Source organism: Sceloporus occidentalis, unplaced genomic scaffold (genome assembly GCF_023333645.1).
Source record: "Sceloporus occidentalis isolate IW3139 unplaced genomic scaffold, rSceOcc1.0.p SCAF_81, whole genome shotgun sequence".
NCBI lineage: Eukaryota > Metazoa > Chordata > Lepidosauria > Squamata > Phrynosomatidae > Sceloporus > Sceloporus occidentalis.
In genome coordinates, this window is record NW_028317061.1 from 4,651,672 (window position 1) to 4,671,677 (window position 20,006).

The following is a 20,006-nucleotide window of genomic DNA, read 5'->3' on the forward strand; positions in this document are numbered from 1 at the left end:
TTACCGCCACTGTCTTCTCTTTGGCGTGTCTTCGGAACGAACACGAAAACACACTCTTCGTGTTCGTTTTCATGTTCGCCCGAAGACGAATGCATACTATGCTTATATGACTGCACCAGGGCCGGCCTGGTGATGGGCAGGTGGCTCTGGCCTTTTTTACATGGACGGCTACCCGATGAGGTCAGTGTGACAACAGCTGGAAAAGCATCACCGCACACTGCCCTTTTCTGCTCACGTAGTGTGTGGCGGGGAATATCTAGCTGGTACAATAAGTGCAGTCCAGGCCTGGACTGGCCAACTGGTACACCGGACAAATGCCACTGGCCAATACGACTACATAATCTGCTGCTCCACATCCTCATTCATTGGCCACAAAACAATATAATGTATATCGATACATTCTATACTTACCTCATTTCTATTTAAATGAGACAAGGCTTACACAGTCTAAAAAGAGACATTTTTAATAGGCTAATTTTAATCTTATTATTTTGCTTTCCAGATATTTCTTACTTTTATTTCATTATTTTTTACTAGAACAATAATAGTGTTTTTTAATTTGTTATATTTGTTATATTTTATTGTGAAACCAATCTTTATTCAGCTATTTCAATCACAACAATAATATAATTACCTCTACACTTGTTATCACTTTCCTGTTTGAAAGTAGCTGCATTTAATAAATAGAATTGTGAGAATTATTGTCCGGAATCTTTAATATGTTTTTTTTTTTTTGGAAAATGACCGCAAAAAAATGGGAGCTTGAAAAAAAATCAACCAAATCTATGATCTGCCATACTTTCGTAATACGCATAACGTGTAACTAGACGTAAGAAAGTCTTACTTTACTGAAAGGGCGGTAGATAAGTGGAACAGTCTCCCAGTAGATGTTGTAGATGCTAATCCATTGAGGGGATTTAAATGTGCATGGGACAAGGATTTAAGGTTTACATCAGGTAAAATGGGCAGAATAGATGGGCTGAATGGTTGTTATCTGCCTTCAAGTTCTAGGTTTCTCATGCAAATACTGTATCAAAGAGCAAAGAAAATATTGGCGATCATTCATATATTTGGGTTATACTCTGTAATGTGAGTTTGAGTCATTTATGCACCATGCACCGCTAGCAGAGCTTTCACCCTAAAACAACATTATACAATATGCAAGATCTAATCCTTTAATGTGTAAATGATATTGTTACTTATGAGCTGCAGGGAATCTCGCTCCGTACGGAGGGAGTTCCTAATGTATTAGTTCGTTAAAGCTCAATTTTCCGTTGTGAACTCGGGATCAATGAGAAAAAAAAAAGGATTTTAAATGAAAGTGTTCCAGTAATGCCTCCGAAAACAGTCGAAATGACAAATTGCTGCTCGTTCTTATGTTTCTCCAGTGGGTTATGTACACAAGTTGAGGTTTCCTGCAGCAATACAAGGTGCATTTATGTGAATGAATGATCCTGAATTATTTAAACCAAATAATGAAGAGATAATGTAGGTTCTCTGAGCTTATCTGTGTTCGATATTAAAAGACCAACTTCAGTTATTAAAAACGTATACGAGGAAATCATTAATTTAACCGTTCACTGCTCTAGGACCCTACCGGGTTTAAAGGGCTCGTGTGATGATTAAGGGAACACGTACATTATTAAAGACCAAATGTTTTATTTACACAAAGCCAGAATTAATATGTTTTCTTCAAGACCTTTTAATATTTAGTAAGTGGAACAATGGATTTCTTTTTATAGGCCTAAGTACTATTGATCACCAGTAGTAATTTAGAACACAAATATATTTGATTTTATTGCATAGTTGGGATAAAAGAGCAATCATAAAAACAAACCTTAAAGCAACACGTTCTTATAACAATTAGTTTTATTCGGTGGTGTGGTTTTGCACTTGGTTCATTCACTTTGATATTCATGTTTTGCTGTTTATTCATTCAGTCGCTTCCGACTCTTTGTGACTTTATGGACCAGCCCATACCAGCCTCCTGGTAAGAGGTAGCTCTGCTTCTCTCCATCTCTTGCCACACGTCCCAACACAAATGTACCGTTTTGGAACAATGTTGGGAGGGTATGTTACCCTGCAGCACACACTGTCCCCCTGCCGGCACACTGTATTGTTTAAACAAAACAATAAAGACACAACAACCAGAACTGGGTTTAAAAAGGCCACAGCCAATTTATTTATCATTAGTCATTGCCAGGCAACCTTAAATTAAACCTAGGTGCGTTAACAGGGAGAATGTCTGTTACAGGGTCACCGTACCCAAGGCTGGGTACCCCTGTTTGAGGGCTGAGGAATCACCAGTCAGTCCCTCATACGGATAGCACTCAGCTTTCCACGGATCATCCAGACCACCATTCGTAGCAAACCAAGAAGAACTCTTTTATTTACAAACACACAGAACTTATATACAATCTCAATGCAATGTGCACCGAACCCAACCCCCAATCCCATCAGCCACATCCCATCACAAATCCCATCAGTATACAGGGGATGTATCAGGTAAGGGGATTACAGAATACAATGGGTTCCCCCACCTGTGTTATCCCCCCTGTAGTGCGGGTGCCGTCTGGGCAGACAGGGCTGTGTTGGCTGATTAAGAGCCCCAGCCAGATTATAGGATCGTCTCTGTGAAGGCTGGGGCTGAATCCACATCAGTCTCTGGGCCGGTTACACAATAAACACAATATAATATATTACCGGGTCACAGTATACAGAACCGGACACAAAAGTGCTCCGTGACCCGGCTAAACTTCATATGACACATGAGCCAGCTAGCCTGGCGCTGTCACAATGTCTACCAAAACGGAATACCAATAAATAACAAATAATTACCATAAATGATATAAACAAGTAACAAACACCACCTAAGCTTGTCACGTTATCAGGTACCATAGCAACTGAGGGAAGGACATACCTGGATGCCAGAACCCAGCCCCGAGGTTCCAAGCTTACCCGTCAGGTGTATCCCCAAATGTTCTCACCACAATATTAACCCCCAAGATACCTGGCAAGTTTCCGCTGCATGTCTGTGACAAAACACACACCACCAGTACCCTGTATAACAAAAAGGGAGGGAGGGTGGCACAAATGACAAGGCGTCCTTAAATACCCTCCCAATTTCTCCACTCCGGCCCATTCTGGCCCCTGTGAGCTTCATTCTGCGCATTTACATGGGAAGGGAAGTCTCGTTAGAGCCCTTGGAAATCTCATTCCTGCAACGAGCACACCGTTAATAACACTGACAAGTAGCTGAGCGTATCTCCTGTAAGCCAAGGAGCTGGGTGCAGATGCATAGACGGGGACTTACGCTGGAAAAAATGTTAATTTAAAAGTGACACTCGGCTTTAATATTCATTAAGGTACATATAACGGATCAGGTGTAACAACAAACAGGTGGGACATGACAGGAAAAAAACAAGAAGAATGTGGCTTGTCTTTTTGTGGCAACAACGTGTTTCTTTTAATGTATATAATAATACAGAACATGTTTCGTAAGTTGACAGTGAACGGCTAAAGCTTATAAAAGATACGTCAGAGGGTGTCATTTACTTTCGACATTAGAAAGCATAAACACGTTTCAAAAGCGCAAGAATATGTGTTTTGGGTTTCTATTGGAACATACAAATTTAATAGGCGTACTAAAAACATAGTTCTTAAAATAATCTTTGGTTAACATCTCTTGATGACATTAATAGGCGCATCTTATATACATTCTCTATGCCTTACTCTATAAATCGGGGCTTTGCTAACACTGCAATCCCAACCTTGAACCTAAAAATATACATTTTTGATAACAAAATAGTAGAAAAAAAATTGTGTAGAAATAGTTCAAGCCTACTAGAAATAGGGTTTAAAAGTTTATCTTAAAATACGTAATATGTGGTAAAATATACCTGCTTAGATACTAAGCGTTTATTACAATAAGTAATCTACTGCGTTACTAAATACATTTCACCGAGTGAAACCGCAAATCACATTATGTCAGAAAAACACAGCTAACTTGGCATAACCTTTGTGAGCATTAAAATTATTCATTAAATAGGTTTATCCCATCCGCACACTGGAAAAAGGAGTGTTCTTATAAGTGAAACTGTGCCATAAATTAGAAGACATAATAATTTACGAGGCTATTTTATTATACTCATGATTAGATTATAGTTATACTATATTTCACTCACTGATATAGTGGGATTTAAAATGTGCAGCACTGACTCTGGGTTAGAAATGCATTTAAATGGACTATACGTAGCGCTAATTAAAATATTTGATTACATAGTGGTTGGTCGGACGTGATCTAAACCGGCGCAATACAGCGACTTGTCCAATGTCAGCAGTAGACCAGACTTCAATATTAGGATCTATTCCTACACAGATGATTTATTTTAATGTTATACTTTAATGCAGGGTCACTAACAAAATATAATAATATTAGTAGTTTTTGTTAAAACTAAGTAGCATTATGAGCATTAATATAATTTACTATAAATTAGTTCCTCTGAAACTTGAAAAAAAGAACTTAGAATATATCTATATAGCTTTCAGGAAATCCAAAGGTTTTGATGCCACATTTATATTTTTATGTCTTATACCGGTTATCTCGACAAACATACCAAAATCTTACAGCCTTGTTATAATATAAATATAGGAGAGTCCTAACACCTGACCGATTAAGATGTACAGCGAAAGGATTTAACAAGGACTTCATAAACGGTGTCATAAAGCAAAGACCAGCGAAGTTTGGGAGTAGGGAGTAATGCGAGACAATGATGGGTCCATGGGCATATCTCCCAATGTTCTTAAGGGTTGAATACTGCTTCGGTTTTAGTTCCTTAATCTTCCCAAAATCTTACATTTTTCCAGTTCTATAAAATACAGAGACCCAATTAATCTTGTTTATTGATTAAGATAACCAATATATACGTAACACAAACCACCGTTATGCGTATACCATGGGAGCAGCCATCTTGAATTCCTGTTTTCAGGACCTGCACGATTACTACCGTATTTGCTCGATTATAAGACGACCCTGATTATAAGACGACCCCCCAAAATCTTAATATTAATTTATGAAAAAAGAAAAAGCCTCAATATCAGACGACCCTATAGGAAAAAAGTTTTACCAGTAAATGTTAATTCATGTAAACTATGTGAACAATTGTTTGTTAATAAAAGCTATGATTGAGAAAAATATTTTGTTTTTAATTCCTTTTTTTTCAACCTGCCCCCCTCCCAGTTATGCACATCTGCCCCCAGGCTTGCCACTCTGCCCCAGAAATGCCTTATACCCCCTATATGCCACTGTGCCCCATGATATGCCTTTTAACCCTCTAAATGCCACTGTGCCGCATGATATGCCTTTTGACCCCCTATGTGCCACTCTGCCTCCAGAATTGCCTTATACCCCTATATGCCACTCTGGTATTTAGGGGGTTAAAAGGCATATTATGGGGCAGAGTGGCATATAGGGAGGTATAAGGCATTTCAGGAGGCAGAGTGGCGTATAGAGGGTTAAAAGGCATTTCTGGAGGCAGAGTGGCAAGTCTGGGGGCAGATGTGCATAACTGGGAGGGGGGCAGGTTGAAAAAAAGGGAATAAAAACAAAATATTTTTCTCAATCATAGCTTTTAACAAACAATTGTTCACATAGAGCACTCTGTCTCCAGAAATGCCTTATGCCCATTTAACACTCCCTCCCTCCTCCAAACTTACCGGAGCTTCTGAGTCTCCGGTGCGTAGTGCGGGCAGCATGTAGAGTTCTACGCGATTCACGTACACAACTTCCGCTGCAGCCGGGAGGAGGTGCAGTTAACAGCGGGGGTTGTCTGCATCCATCGCGCAGACCTTCCCCGGCTGTCAGAGATCAGAGTTCCCCGTGATCTCTGACAGCCAGGGAAGGTCTGCGCGATGGACGCAGACAACCTCCGCCGCTAAACACACCTCTGGATCTGGATCTTAGTCTCATAGTCAGACCTAGTTGAGGTCTGATTATAAGACGAGGGGGATTTTTCAGAGCTGGAAAAAACCTCGTCTTATAATCGAGCAAATACGGTACTTCTCATTAAGTCAATTAATTTTTAATTGTTACACTAACACTATATTTGTTAAAAAAAAAATCACAAAATACCAATTTAAAACAATACACGTCCCTTTAAACAACATCAATTGTATCGCAAGCATTATTCCCGATTTTTATAATTGTCTCTTGGTACCACTTTACCAGACGCCACTTTCCCTCAGCCTGGGAAGCTGTAATCCATTTACTGTTGTAAATTACTCGAAAAAGTTTCGAAGATGAATATTAGCTCAATTTGTGAGGATTAAAAAGGAAGTGAAAAGGTCTCTGCCGTGACCCTGACACGAAGAGATTCATTTTCAAAGCGATGGAGGCGAGGTGTCGCTTTAAGCTACTAACAGAATCTCTAAGTCTATTTCAGAGTCCCCTGAGCCTCCATTAATAATTGAGGATGGAGGCATTTGCTGTAGGGGGAACACAGTTTCTCTGCAGGCGGGTGGTAGTTAGATGCCATTTATCAAGCTGGGATAACTCGGGGAGGGGGGCAGATGCCAGAACTGGTGCAGTAATATTTTAGACCTGCCTATAAGTGTAGCTAAACGCCGGGTGGGGGTTCTAGTTTTAATAAATCTCACAGCAATATCTTCTGACTCCATCTACTACATCAGACATATATATATTTTTTAACAAGTTTTTTATTACAAAAGCATTCATCAAACTGGACCGTTTGAAATTGGTATAAGAGATGTCAGAAATTAAATAGGCATGTTCTGTCACATGCCCCCGTGCTAAATTAAGCATTTCAGATTGTTAATCTGATACAGAACCAATATTACCCTGGGTTATATACCGTATACCGTATATATGTTGAAATAACAACAGAGCATTGCACCATTTGTCATTCTGAAATGAAAGTGAAATAGATAGAGTGGTTGGTTTTTAATGGTTTTTAATTTTGGAAGTGAGCGAAGAATGAGTGCAGTCAGTACAGCAATCTGCCGTTTGTACACACGCACACACACACGCACACGCAGATTTGTCTCAGGCGGTATCCCTGCGTAACCAATAGAAATGCAGCACCCATGTATTGGTGAGTCAGAGTTACTATTTGTAAGCGGTTAATTGGGTTAGCGGAGCTCAAGAGCAAGATGAAGACAACAATACTGGAGACAATCCCCTGGCAACTAATCCGAGGGTATTACAGAAGCAGAGTCCAGAACAGGCCAAGGTCAAAGTGGAAGATCAGAAGGCAGCGAAAGCAAATCACAATCCAGCATCAGCATTGGAATAAGATAATTGTCAACCTGGAATATCAATTTAAGGCCCAAAATACCAAAAGCCGATAGATAATCCAGGACTCCATAAATCAGAATCAAGTAACACGGAGATTAAGGTTAGGGACAGGTCCAAATAGTCTTGGGCTCCAAGCATTTTTCAAAAAAGTATTGTGGGAAAACAGCAAGTTTAAAAAAATAAATATTTATTATATTATGATAATTTCACATACAGCTATAATATTATAATTGCACTACAACGCTAGTAAAAACTATAAAATGAAATACCTTTTTAAATTCAGAGCTGACTTTGGCATATTCAGCTCAACGCTTGGTGATCCACAAAAGTTGCTTTCACCCAGGAAAGAAATTATAGATCAGATGAGCAACATATCATCAAGACCTGCTGATCCATATTACTAAAGCTATAAATTACCAGTCATCTGTGACTATCAAGACATACAGTATAAACAGCACCCTGCAAGATGTGGTCTAGACAGTGTTAAGATTATAAGGCAGCCAACATGTATGGACGTGTAACAAAATAATTTTATAGCTTTTTTGAGACTGTGAAATATACACTTATCAGCCATAAAATTATGACCACCTGCCTAATATTGTGTAGGTCCCCTTTTGCCCCCAAAACAGCCCTGACCCCTTGAGGCATGGACTCCACTAGACCTCTGAAGGTGCGCTGTGGTATCCGGCACCAAGATGTTAGCAGCAGATCCTTTAACTCCTGTAAGTTGCGAGGTGCGGCCTCCATGGATGCATCCTGGTGCCATGTGTTCTCCAGGTAAGCAACACACCTGGTCATCCACCTGATATAAAAAAACCCGTCATTCATCAGACCAGGCCACCTTCTTCCATTGCTCCGTGGTCCAGTTCTTATGCTCACGTGCCCATTGCAGGCGCTTTCGGCAGTGGACAGGGGTCGGCATGGGCTCCCTGACTGGTCTGTGGCTACGCAGCCCCATACTGCGATGCACTGTGTGTTCTGACACCTTTCTATCAGAACCAGCATTACCTTGTTCAGTAATTTGAGCTACAGTAGCTCGTCTGTTGGATTTGACCGCACGGGCCAGCCTTCGCCCCCCACGTGCATCAATGAGCCTTGGCTGCCCATGACCCTGTCGCCGGTTCACCGCTTTTCCTCCCTTCGACCACTTTTGATAGGTACTGACCACTGCAAAATGGGAACACCCCACAAGAGCTTGGAGATGCTCTGACCCAGTCTTCTCGCCATCACAATTTGGCCCTTGTCAAAGTTGCTCAGGTCCTTACGCTTGCCCATTTTTTCTGCTTCTAGGCAAGGGAGCTGCATGAACAAGACATGTTTTATATATATATATATATATATATATATATATATATATATATATATATATAGATTATAAATATATAGTATATAGTTTATAGTATATATTGTTACAAAACACCATTGTTGTGGGTCAATAAAGTCACATTTAGGGATCTTAAGCATGACCCACAAGGACAATAAGACTCGGGAACACTAGATTTCAGCAAACTGTGCATTTTTCATTTACAGGTGCTCACAGACACCCCCCCCCCAAGTGAAATCATAACAATAAAGCCTAGTTCCCACTGGAGCCCTCTCTGGATATGCTTTGCTGGGCCAGGCCAACCACCCTGCCAGGCCCAGCTACGCCAGGCTTTTACATCTACCTGGGGCTTTAAGGTGTCACAAAATACAGTATATATATATATATATATATATATATATATATATGGGAAAACGGCATACAATAGCAAAGTAAACAATCACTGTAAAACTGGATGCAGCGGCATTCAAAGACTTCTGACTAATGGGATGCCATGGTTTTTTTTTTATAGGCTGTTGTCTGCTCTGTCCAGCTAGCATCATGCAGCGTGGGTACATAAATTACTGTGCAAAAATATTGAAAATATAAATAATAGATGTCGTTTAGTGAAAAGTGCAAGCTAAGGCGAAAATTCTGACTTGCATATGAAATATTACATTTGATAGAACGGGAAAAATGCATGTAGTGAAAGTGGTGTTCGTTCATATTCCAAAAAGCCTGAGTACTGAAATAAATGATTTTCTTTACATTGAATCGTAATTTTAGAATAAACCCAATTATTTACTAATATGGGGAGATTTGTGCCTGCTGTAAATCCACATATTTTACTTGGTCCTTGCCCTCATTGCATGGTCAGAGTATCACTTTTCTTATCCCTATGCATGTTTATTTTCTGCATTTTATTAAATTCTATGACTCCTGCAGGATGGCTGTTTACTGTCTTCTAAGGAAATAAATACTTTCTACCATTACATGCGAACCTCTGAAAGTTTAGCTAAATTATAATACTAATAATAATAGTATAATACTAACTGTTCTCCTTATTTAAGAAGATACCATTATACCTACGTGCAAAAAACATAACTTTTTCTAATTAGTCTTCAGACATAATTGGAGCGAAGCCCCCAGCAGATACAAACAAGAAGAATACCTGCCTGCCACTGATGGTGCCCGAGATGCTGCCAAAGGGGGACCTGAGGGAAAAGATGTTCAGCAGGACATCCGATACCCACCACCAGGGTAAGAGACGGCCATATATTTATTTTGATTAGTTCTACTTAGACATGTTAGGGTTAACCTCTTGCGCCTCTCTTTACATCATATTAGGACTCAAATTCAAATGAAAAAGAAAAATGTTTCCCTAAAACCTAGGGGTATATAACATAATCTACCCGGTTATGTATAAGTAATGTAGTGTAGGCATATATTGTCATGTCCCGCATGTCGGAGTACTAATGGCAGGTACCCCGGAGGCAAGCTCTCATTATCCCTGCCGTGCAGCAGCTTGTTCTTACTTTAACCTTCGTGCTGCTGGCACACAGCAAGAATCCTCAATGGAACTACATGCGTGTACTAATTATTAGCAGTTAAAGGGGCAACACCTGTTGCATACTTTAAAGGGGAACACACACCTAACTGTAACTGATGGGTGTATAGTTCTTTCCCGTTAAATAAGAGCTATCTATAGTCTCTGGGTGTAATGCTGTGATATAGCCTTGTTCTGATTCCTGCACCAGTTGTTTTGCCTTGCCTTGACACTTAGTTTTTCTTATCCTTTTGTACTGGTGCCTTTGGGTCTTGAACTGTGTACCAGACATTTGCTAGACATTGACCTTTGTTCTTGCCCTATCCCTGTTACCTGATGCCTTGAGTCCTGCTCCAGTATACCTGACCTTGGCCTGCCTTGATTACGATCCTGTTATTCCCATGCTGTGTAGCCGGCTATAACAACACTGCACTGCGGATCCTTATCCTGGCACCTATACCTGCCGTGACATATATTACTGGTAACAACATCTTCAGGGTTTAATACAAAACCTACAAACAGAATCATTAAATATTGATAAGGAATAAACAGTGTATTTTGGTCAAACAACAAAAATCTCTGTTGCTGCTGCCATATTTAGGCACCCAAATAACGACAGAAAAGAACCTGGTTTACAGAATTCCAATGGGAGTTAAGTGCTAAAAAGAGGGGGTGCAGCTTAATACTTCCAGCTTATGTGCCAAACCGCCTTTTTTTAAAGAAAAAAAAAACATAGACCATTCTCCTTGGAAATTTAAAGCAGGGGCAAATGCAAGGACAAAATGAATAGAAGGAAATGGCATGATGCTGATGGGCTGGGATAACATGAAACTGATGGCTGAGGTGAGAGCTAAATTAAATAAATGATTGGGATTGGAAAAATTACAGTGATGGCCGGGGGGCATGGACGGATTGCTTGGGGAGAACATACTATTAAGTAAATTAAAAAATGGAGTCTGATGAATGAGTCAATCAAGAGAGGCAATGTGGTTACAATGAATGTGTGGAGTGTAGTGAAAACATGGCATGGAATGTTATAACAGAGGTAGAAATGCCTAATAATGTTCTATGTTAAGTTACTGTGGCCGGTATATATGTCTGTGCGCCACCCGTAACGCCACCAATAAAATCAATAAACAAATGGATTGGATCCATAGCACCATTAGTAACAACGGACACCGGCGCTTAGTCATAGTCATCCGGTATGGAATGTTTATGCACATATATGGGAACTCCTTATCCAGCAATTTGGCCGGATTCCCAGGATTACATAGTCTGGAGCTGATTCCTTCATGTTCTTTGCATTTATTTATATCTGAGCATCACAATTGGTGCTCTTTCTTCAGTTGTATATCACCATTGGAATTGTGTTTGGAATACAATTGAGAATTTATATATCTTAAGATTTAAGGATAAACCAGGTGGATGCCACCCTGATGAGGTCACCGCAACTGAATTTTTGTGGCTGTCAATCAAAGGAAGAGTCCAAACGGCCGCTCATCTAGAGAATTCATTGGTATGCTTATGCAAGAATCCAGTATGGTGGCTACAATGGGAAAGTCCTTGATATTATGGAACGGGTGTTCCATAAAAAAATATACACGTAGCAAATGTGGATAAATGTATACATTTCAGAGCTGTGATAGGTGGTCTAGAACGGCTACAGCTGTATGGAGCCCAGTAGGCCTCTTTGCCACATTCTGGAATGCGTGTGCAGATTTTACCTGGTACCAGCGGCTTCCCGGTTGTCGGGCCGAGGCTTTAACATTGCAATGGAAAAACCATTGGTTTAGAAAGCCAGCTTGTTTCAGCCTTACCCCATTAAAGATAATCTTAATTATGTCAAATTAATAAAAGAAATCACCTGAATACTGGCTGGAGGGGGATAGGGAGTAAGGAGGAAAAATGAAAGGCGTGGCAAGGCAGACTATATAGAAGGGCAATAAAATAAAAGGGCAAAAAGGACTTCAAACGTACAATGAAGGAGAGTCCTGATGAATAAGGTAACTAAAAAAGCTATTAGATTCATCAAGTGATGCACTAAAAACTTTTAGTTTGCCAAGTAATATTTCAAGCATTTAGATTTTTCTTTAGCAAAATAAATTACAGGGTCCGAGGTGGAACAACCATAACGTTTAAGTTTAAGTTGGAAAAATAGCTGGAAAAATGGGCAGACCAGACGGGCCCAATGGTGCTCATCTGCCATCAAATTCTGTTTCTAAACTGAATTATTACACATTGGCGCCCCCCAGTGGTAATGTTTATTAACTAACTTTGCTAAGGCCATCACATTTTTAAAAGGGATTTTTTAACTAAAAAGGGAAGTTTTCGGGATAGTTAAATATTGAAACTCTGTGATTTCACTATGAATTGTAAAAGGCAAGGCCTAGTGAGCTTATTCTTATAACAAAGCTCAGCTCAAACCATATAATGTATAGTTAAATGGGTGAGGATACATTTATTGACTGCTCGTTTGTTACGAAGCTTGCACTCAAATTCTACCATCTACCTATCAGTTACTGTGTCAGATAACTGCCCTTGGCTTTTTTACCCCTATTTTTGCCTTAGTTACCTTTATAATTAGTTTTAGAATGCAAACTCACAAGAAGGGCATTTATAATCCCATATGGCTAGATTGTTATTCATGTCCCCTTCGTGTCTCTTATAAGGTGCTGCCGACATGGATCTACACATTTTAGCAGAAACTAATGTATTTTAAGTTATTTTTGAAGAATTGATCTATAGCTCAATTTGTGTACCCTTTATGCCCACGTCTTATAACTAAAGGGTTAAGCCTCCCCTGACTAATGTGCACCGGCAGTTAAACGTCCCGAATTCGGGTAATGATTTGAAGTCTCGCTTGCCAAGTCGCATAAAGTAGACTTTTAAACACTAAATGCAACACAACTAATCTAATCCATAAAGATCAAAAGCTGCTGGAAGTGTTTAATGATGACACTTTGTGGGCAATGTAGGTGACTGTAATTTTAAACATACATCTTTCCTGACAAGGTCAGTGGAAAAGTTTTGAAAGCATTACAGAAATCCATTCTGCCCAATATATGGCATATGGCATTGTAGCGGCTGCTACGCTGTGCCAAAAGTCAGGTTATATAGAAAACTGGAAACGACTAGACAAGGTCACGGAACAAGCAACATTATATATCACATTTATAGTATGTTTCCTACAGAAAATCAATTAAAATTATAGAAAGAGTGAATCATAAATGTCTTGGGTTTCACAAAAAGGTATCTGGCTGTCCTTCAGTGAAAGACTAAGGGTATAACTATCTTGGCGTTTGTTATTGCCCCAAAATCCCATAAAAAAAAGAAAACTAACTTTTGGCTAACTCTCTACTCCTTTGAGACTGGAAAGGAGTTAATTTTATAGTTTGACATCTTAGAAGAAAAGGGCCCTCATCTCCTTCTGTATTGATATGTCTTGATGTGCTTTCGATAAAACTGTTAGTACCGTATATTCTTTATTTTACTATTATTGGGTTATTTCCACCCTCCACTATTGTAAAAGCGCTATGGAATCTGTTGGCGCTATATAAATAAATGTAATGTACAACAGCTAGAGTGGAGGACAGACAGCAGAAAGGTCAGGAAAGTGGGAAAAGAAAATTAATAGGCAAGTGATTTAACCTTTTCACTGCCAGAAAGTACACCACAATGGATTGCTCAGTTCTATGGTACCCTTATGTTTACAATGAACTCTCCATAACTATTGGGTTGTTTTGGTGAAACTTGACATTAACATAAGCAAAACTTCAGGTTTGGTAAATAAACTAGGTTTTTACCAGTTCCAGACTAAGTTTGAAACTGTTATAAGCTAGGACAAATGGAAGATATGCCAGAACAAAAAAGTGAAGCATGTACCAAAGCCTGTTGACTGCAAAAGCTCAGAGATAATACAAACCAACAATATATAACCAGAAGTGTGTTGACGCCTGACCATCACACCTATATGAGCTCGTTGGACATCCCATTCCAAAACCATGAGCATTAATATGGAGTTGCCCCCATTTTGCAGCTATAATAGCGTCTACTCTTCTGGTAAGGGTTTCCACAAGGGTTTCCAGAGAATTTCTGTAGGAAGTTGTGCCCATTTAAGCCAAAACAGCATATGTGAGGTCAGACACTGATGTTGCAAAGAAGAGTCTGGCTCGCAATTGCCATTTCAATTTACCTCAAAGGTGTTCAAAGGGGTTAAGATCAGGGCTCGGTGCGCTTACTCAAGTTCCTCCATACCATACTTGTGAAACCATGTGTTTGTGGACGCTGGGGCACAAGTCATGCTGGAATAGAAAAAGGTCTTCCCCACAACATTGAAAGCATAGCATTATCCAGAATGTCTTTGTATGCTGAAGCATTAACATTACCCTTTACTGGAATTAAGGAGCCCAAACCCTAAAAAACAGCCCTGGACCAGTCCAGTACAGCTGGCTCTATACGTTCTGGTAGGTAGCGTTCTCCCAGCATCCGCCAAATCCGGATTCATCCATCAGACTTCCAGATAGTGAAGTGTGATCCATCACTCCACAGAACACTTTTCCACTGTGGCGCTGTGCTTTACATCACTCCATCTGACACTTGGCATTGCATATAGTCATGTTATCAAAATTGACTTTAATGTCTCTTATATTATTATAATTTTCTATTGCTTTTAAAGGAATTCAGTCTATTATTCCTTAAATCTGCCCACTAAGTAGTGCATCATTAATTTGACTTCTGTTGTCCAGAAAATAAGCCAAACATTTTGTATAGAATTGTATGAAATAATTGCCATTTCTTTAAAAAAGGGTGTATTGTATTAATTGATACATACATAAACCTTCTGATATATGGCACAATCTACAAATATATATCTATATATATATATCTATATATATATATATATATATATATATATATATATATACAGTATGTATGGAGCCCAACAACAGAGGTCTGCCCAGGCCAGAGCGCCATGAAATTTAAAGACAGCCCTGCAAGTAAAAGGTATTTGTAATTATATTAACACAATTTATTACCTAATATTATATTACTATATACTGATTTGAATTACTAATAAATTAAGTTTGTCTTTGCTTTTCCGTTACTAAGTTAAAGCATTGAAAATAAGTTTATTTGGAAAATAACATATAACCCGTATGACCCTCGAGTAACTGAAATATTTCTTTTACAGCTCTGGTGCTTTTACCTAACAGCATTTGGAGATGTTTTTCTTTTTATGTAAAGCTTTGGAAGCTCCATCTCACTTGTTGGATAATTTTCTTGCTGATTAGGTTGGGTATTGGAGCTACGCTCGCGATAAAAATTCATTTTCCCAGCTACGTCTTATAGAAGTCACAGATCAAAACAGTTTCGCTGTTAAGATGCCCTCTACCAAGCCGAGAGGACGATCTCGCTCACCGCTGCTCGAAACCAACATTCGCTAAAAAAATTTTAAAAAAATGCCTTTCCATTCACATTCCTAAAGGACAAAACAGAGTTACAGTATTTCATTTTTGTGACATAAAAAGGAAGATGAATGTGACCCATGAAGATATGATGTTGCTACTATTAACATCCTTGTTGAAAATGATTTACCCTGATCCACAAGTAATTGAGATCAGCGGCACAGATTTAGAGCATCTTATCTCAAGGTGAACTCATAGCTCTTAGATTTTTCTCTTACATGTTTCAGTAACTTTTTTACAGTTTAAACGTACGTCTACAAAGCTCTGTTTTACCCTTTTGTTTCCAGTCTCTTTTGCAGATCTCTATTTAGCGTGAACAAAACGTTCCTGTAGGGGTTACAGTGAAAATGTCACATTTTCGCCCCATTTCTGTGGGAGCAAAGACACATGCAAATGAGAGCATAGACTGGCAGGAAACTTTTTGCTCAACTGTACTTTTCTTACAGTTTTTAGAATGTAATGAAACTGTACAAAGTATTCACCACCCAAAGATGGGTAACCTATTATTTTAGTGGGGGAGATCGGCACAGGCCCAGCCTAGAAATCTTGCAAACAGGGCAAGCACCTGGTGGGCCAGTGGCTGATGGCGCTGCGCATCATTCATTTGCCTCTAGTTTTAAAGTGCCAGGGCTGATTTGCATCATCTGTATGATATCTGAAATATAGAACCCAAAATGCATTAGGAAGAAATATAAAATCTTGTTCAACATATATTTAACAAAAGGGAGAGCATAGAAACTCGGAAAAATCGACCTAGTCAAGACGGAAATATTACTCTAGAACATATTCTCTAGATATGGCTTAACGTGGAATGATATGAGGAAGATACAAATATTAAAAAATAAAATATAGGCTAGAAAATGTAGGAACATTCCTCTCACATTCCCCTACACGCAAAGTCCGCCAGGATTATCGATCTGCATAAGGAGAGGGCAGACTCAACTTATTCTTCCCCACACTGGCCTATATCCTTATTAAAAGCTGATTTTAAATTAGTACTAAAAAAAATCCAAGTGGATAGGCCGAAACCTATTCTCCCCGGTCCCCAGGATTATCCCACGAAGCTGAAAAGGTTGTGTTTTAAGTAGATCCTCTGCTATGAGTGTGAGACATATTGTATTGGGGGCGGTTGGGGCCAGAGATCACCTTAATCTCCCAACCATAATACTCAAATTTAAACTGGTGGCCTCGCCTCTTACAGATACAAGATTTTAGATGCCCCTTTACTTGACACTATTTGTTCCAGGAAAAAGGGCAACTGGCAGGGATGCTCCTTAACCCTTCTGCAAAATGGGCTTTTTAAGGAGGCTCAATGATCAATTACATATTTAGGGCTTTACTTTCCAAAAGACATTACACAATTTAATGCCTTTAATATTACTCCATTTATAACACACTCACTGACAGATCTAGACCCTGTTGCTGTTAAATTTTGAGTTTTAATTTCATATAATCTATATTTCTTACACCATATGACCTCAAGAAACTACTTTCATTTCCAAGGAAATGAAACCTCACTCAACATGCCCTATTAAAGATGTCACCATCTCAGTTTCCGCCACCCTCTACATGCCCCTACATCATATAGTCCCTTCCATGGCTTGCACACCAACCCTCTTATTAAGCCACTGAGCTGTCTTAGAAACAAGATCATACGCCTCTCTTTATAAAACGCATTCAATCTGCTTTCCCATTGCAAACAATGCCGCCAAAACTCTCTGTGCATACTGAGGAATCTCTATGATGGAGGATCTTCTGGGACCACATTATAGGGATTAATATTCCTTCTCTGAACTTCAATGGAGATATAGATTACTGCTCTCCCATAATTGACCATCTCCTCAACAAAACATTAGGTATCCCAAGCGTTGATCGCCAATGACCCAGAGTAGGACAATGAATCGCATTCACAATACTAGAGTGTCCGTGTTCTATTGGTCTTTATTTCAGGGATTACATATTACTTCTTGAACCATGAGTTCTGCAAAAGTGGCCACGCTGATCCCTAATCTAACAGTAGCATCCTTATTAACGGCATTTATTCACAGACTCAAATACCTTCTTTATGTTTCCATGATACCTTATACCATCTACTACATTGGGCCTTTGGAACATCTAGGTTTATCTCTTTACCTGAATTTTCTCTTGACATTTTCCTGGCACAGTATATACAGTGACCCACATATGAAGGGGAAGGCCAGGATCAGACTATTAGACTATTCAGTTGTGATACTGTGAATGCAATACTGGGCCATTGGATCCAACAGACCATCTCGACCTTTACTTATTGGAAACAGAAAACCTTTCAACACCTTGTTTACAAGTAGTCCTTTATCCTCCAAGATTAAAAAACGGCAACATTTTTTTTTGTATGGCAACCAATTGTTTGGACTCTGACAACAATAACCAAATAAGGTTTTTCTTTAAAACCGCAGACTGCCCCTGATGAGCGGCACCCAGGGCAGACTGACCCCCCCACTAGGTACGCTACTGGCTGCCAGCGTGTTGTAGCTACACACAACTGTTTGTGTGTTTGCTAAAAATGCATGTTTGCTGCAGCACTCACAAAATAAATGGCACAAGACAAGAGTCACATTGATGTGAGTCGAACAAGGCAAGAAACTTGCAGATTCATTAACCTTTTAAACAGCGGGCAGAGGGAACAGGGATGCCCCTAAAGGAGAAGAGGTATAGTCAGAGTTCCAGGCGAGGACATGCAAGATTTAACTATAAACTCAACTGACTACTAGTGAGTAGATCAAAAATGCTTTCAAATAAGATTTTACTTATCCTTGAATTATCCTATTTGTTCCACAAGAGGTCAGTATGCCTCACTTATTAACAACAATATATAATATTAGTAACATACAGAATTTGCTTTATAATACGAGGGACGTTCAAAAAGTTTCCACTTTTTTTTAACTTTATTTATTTCAAAACAGATTACATCAAAAACAAATTACATCACTTTTCTACATAGTCACCTTCCTTTGCCATGCAATTTTCATCACCAATGACTATCTTCTGCAGAAAATCATCACCTTCTTCATGATAACGGGCCATGTGTCGGGAACAAATGTCTAAGGGCTCGCGCTTATGCTCCTGCATCAGCTGCTTAGGCACCCACCTGGCACACACTTTACTGAACTTAGGCTGTCATGAATCAGGGCAGAGGCAGATCCATCACTCACACTCAGCTTTCCTGCAACCTCTTCAACTGCTACTCCTCCCGCCTTCACCGTTTCCATCGAATATTTAAAAGTGTGGAAACTTTTTGAACATCCCTTGTATCTGTAAACATTGAGACTAAAAAAGCTAAATTAAGGAAATATATAACGAGAAATGTATTTATGTATAACATCTTTTGGAATGCTTAAGATAATTGATTAAGTATACTGTGACATTTTTTCAAAAATGACAGAAAAGCAAGAGCACCGAATTACAAAGAATATGATAAGCAGAAAAGGAAAAAAAAACATGATGTGATAGTAGATCGGATAACATATCTCTATGCAGCATTTGTTACGCCCTATTCCAATGTTTTGACTCATCGGGGCAGCAACGACTGCTTTTGGTTCTGTCCCAATAAACAGCCATTTTTGGTATGTTTTGGGTTAACACATTGGAATAGGATGTAACATTTAAATAAATACTTTTTTTGTTATTCTCTGAACTTGAAAGTATTTTATCAGCCATTTGAGAACTCCAGTAAACTTTGCAGATAGATTATGTTTTATTAAATCAATATGTACAGTAATGTATGTCCACCTTAACCCTTTGATGATGACACACTGTAAAGTGATTGCTGTCAGAGACTGCGCTCGTCAGTTTTGGCAGGAGCCAGTGTTTACGCCTGTCCAGAGGCCCTAGAAGGACAGCAACAAGCAATCCCTAAGGCTTACTGTATGTGCATATCATGGCTCCTAGAACATATCAAGTATGTGTTAACCAGCAGCTAACAAAGGCAATGTCTTTGTCAGCCTTAGTATCTACCTCTTTCCTCCATAAGTTAGAGAGAGAGACAGAGGAGAGCTAAAAAATACTGATGGGAATCATGTCAATGACCACCCCAAAATAACACAATGTCATCAAGAATGCTTCACTGCTAAGCCATGTCATGCACAAGCATAGCCCACCATTGAATATCTAACTACAGGTGAACTCAATGACAAGCTTCATAGTAAACAGCCTCAGACAAAGTATAGAGGTGGCTATCGAAGGTGGATACCCTATGATCAACATTGGGTAACTGTCACGTCCTTCCCAGGCTGCGGAGCTTCATAGCTTGCTCTTGTTTCAATTTCCCTCTTTTGCTTCAATCCATTCCTGGATTTCCTTTTGCTCTGTTCTGATCTTCCATTCCTTGCTTCTGCTTCAGCT

General features: G+C 39.3%; 1 protein-coding gene across 1 annotated transcript in view; it reads left to right on the forward strand.

Annotated features, from left to right (window-relative positions):
• LOC149285323 (ubiquitin carboxyl-terminal hydrolase 25-like) overlaps nucleotides 1–20,006 on the forward strand; it is a gene marked incomplete at its 3' end in the record, with an annotated part of 90,398 nt that overhangs the window by 27,724 nt on the left and 42,668 nt on the right. Inside the window, exons 2-3 of the mRNA XM_089495539.1 lie at nucleotides 9,734–9,875; nucleotides 19,048–19,228. Coding sequence (XP_089351665.1) covers nucleotides 9,734–9,875; nucleotides 19,048–19,228 — 323 coding nt within the window. The remainder of the gene's footprint in view (nucleotides 1–9,733; nucleotides 9,876–19,047; nucleotides 19,229–20,006) is intronic.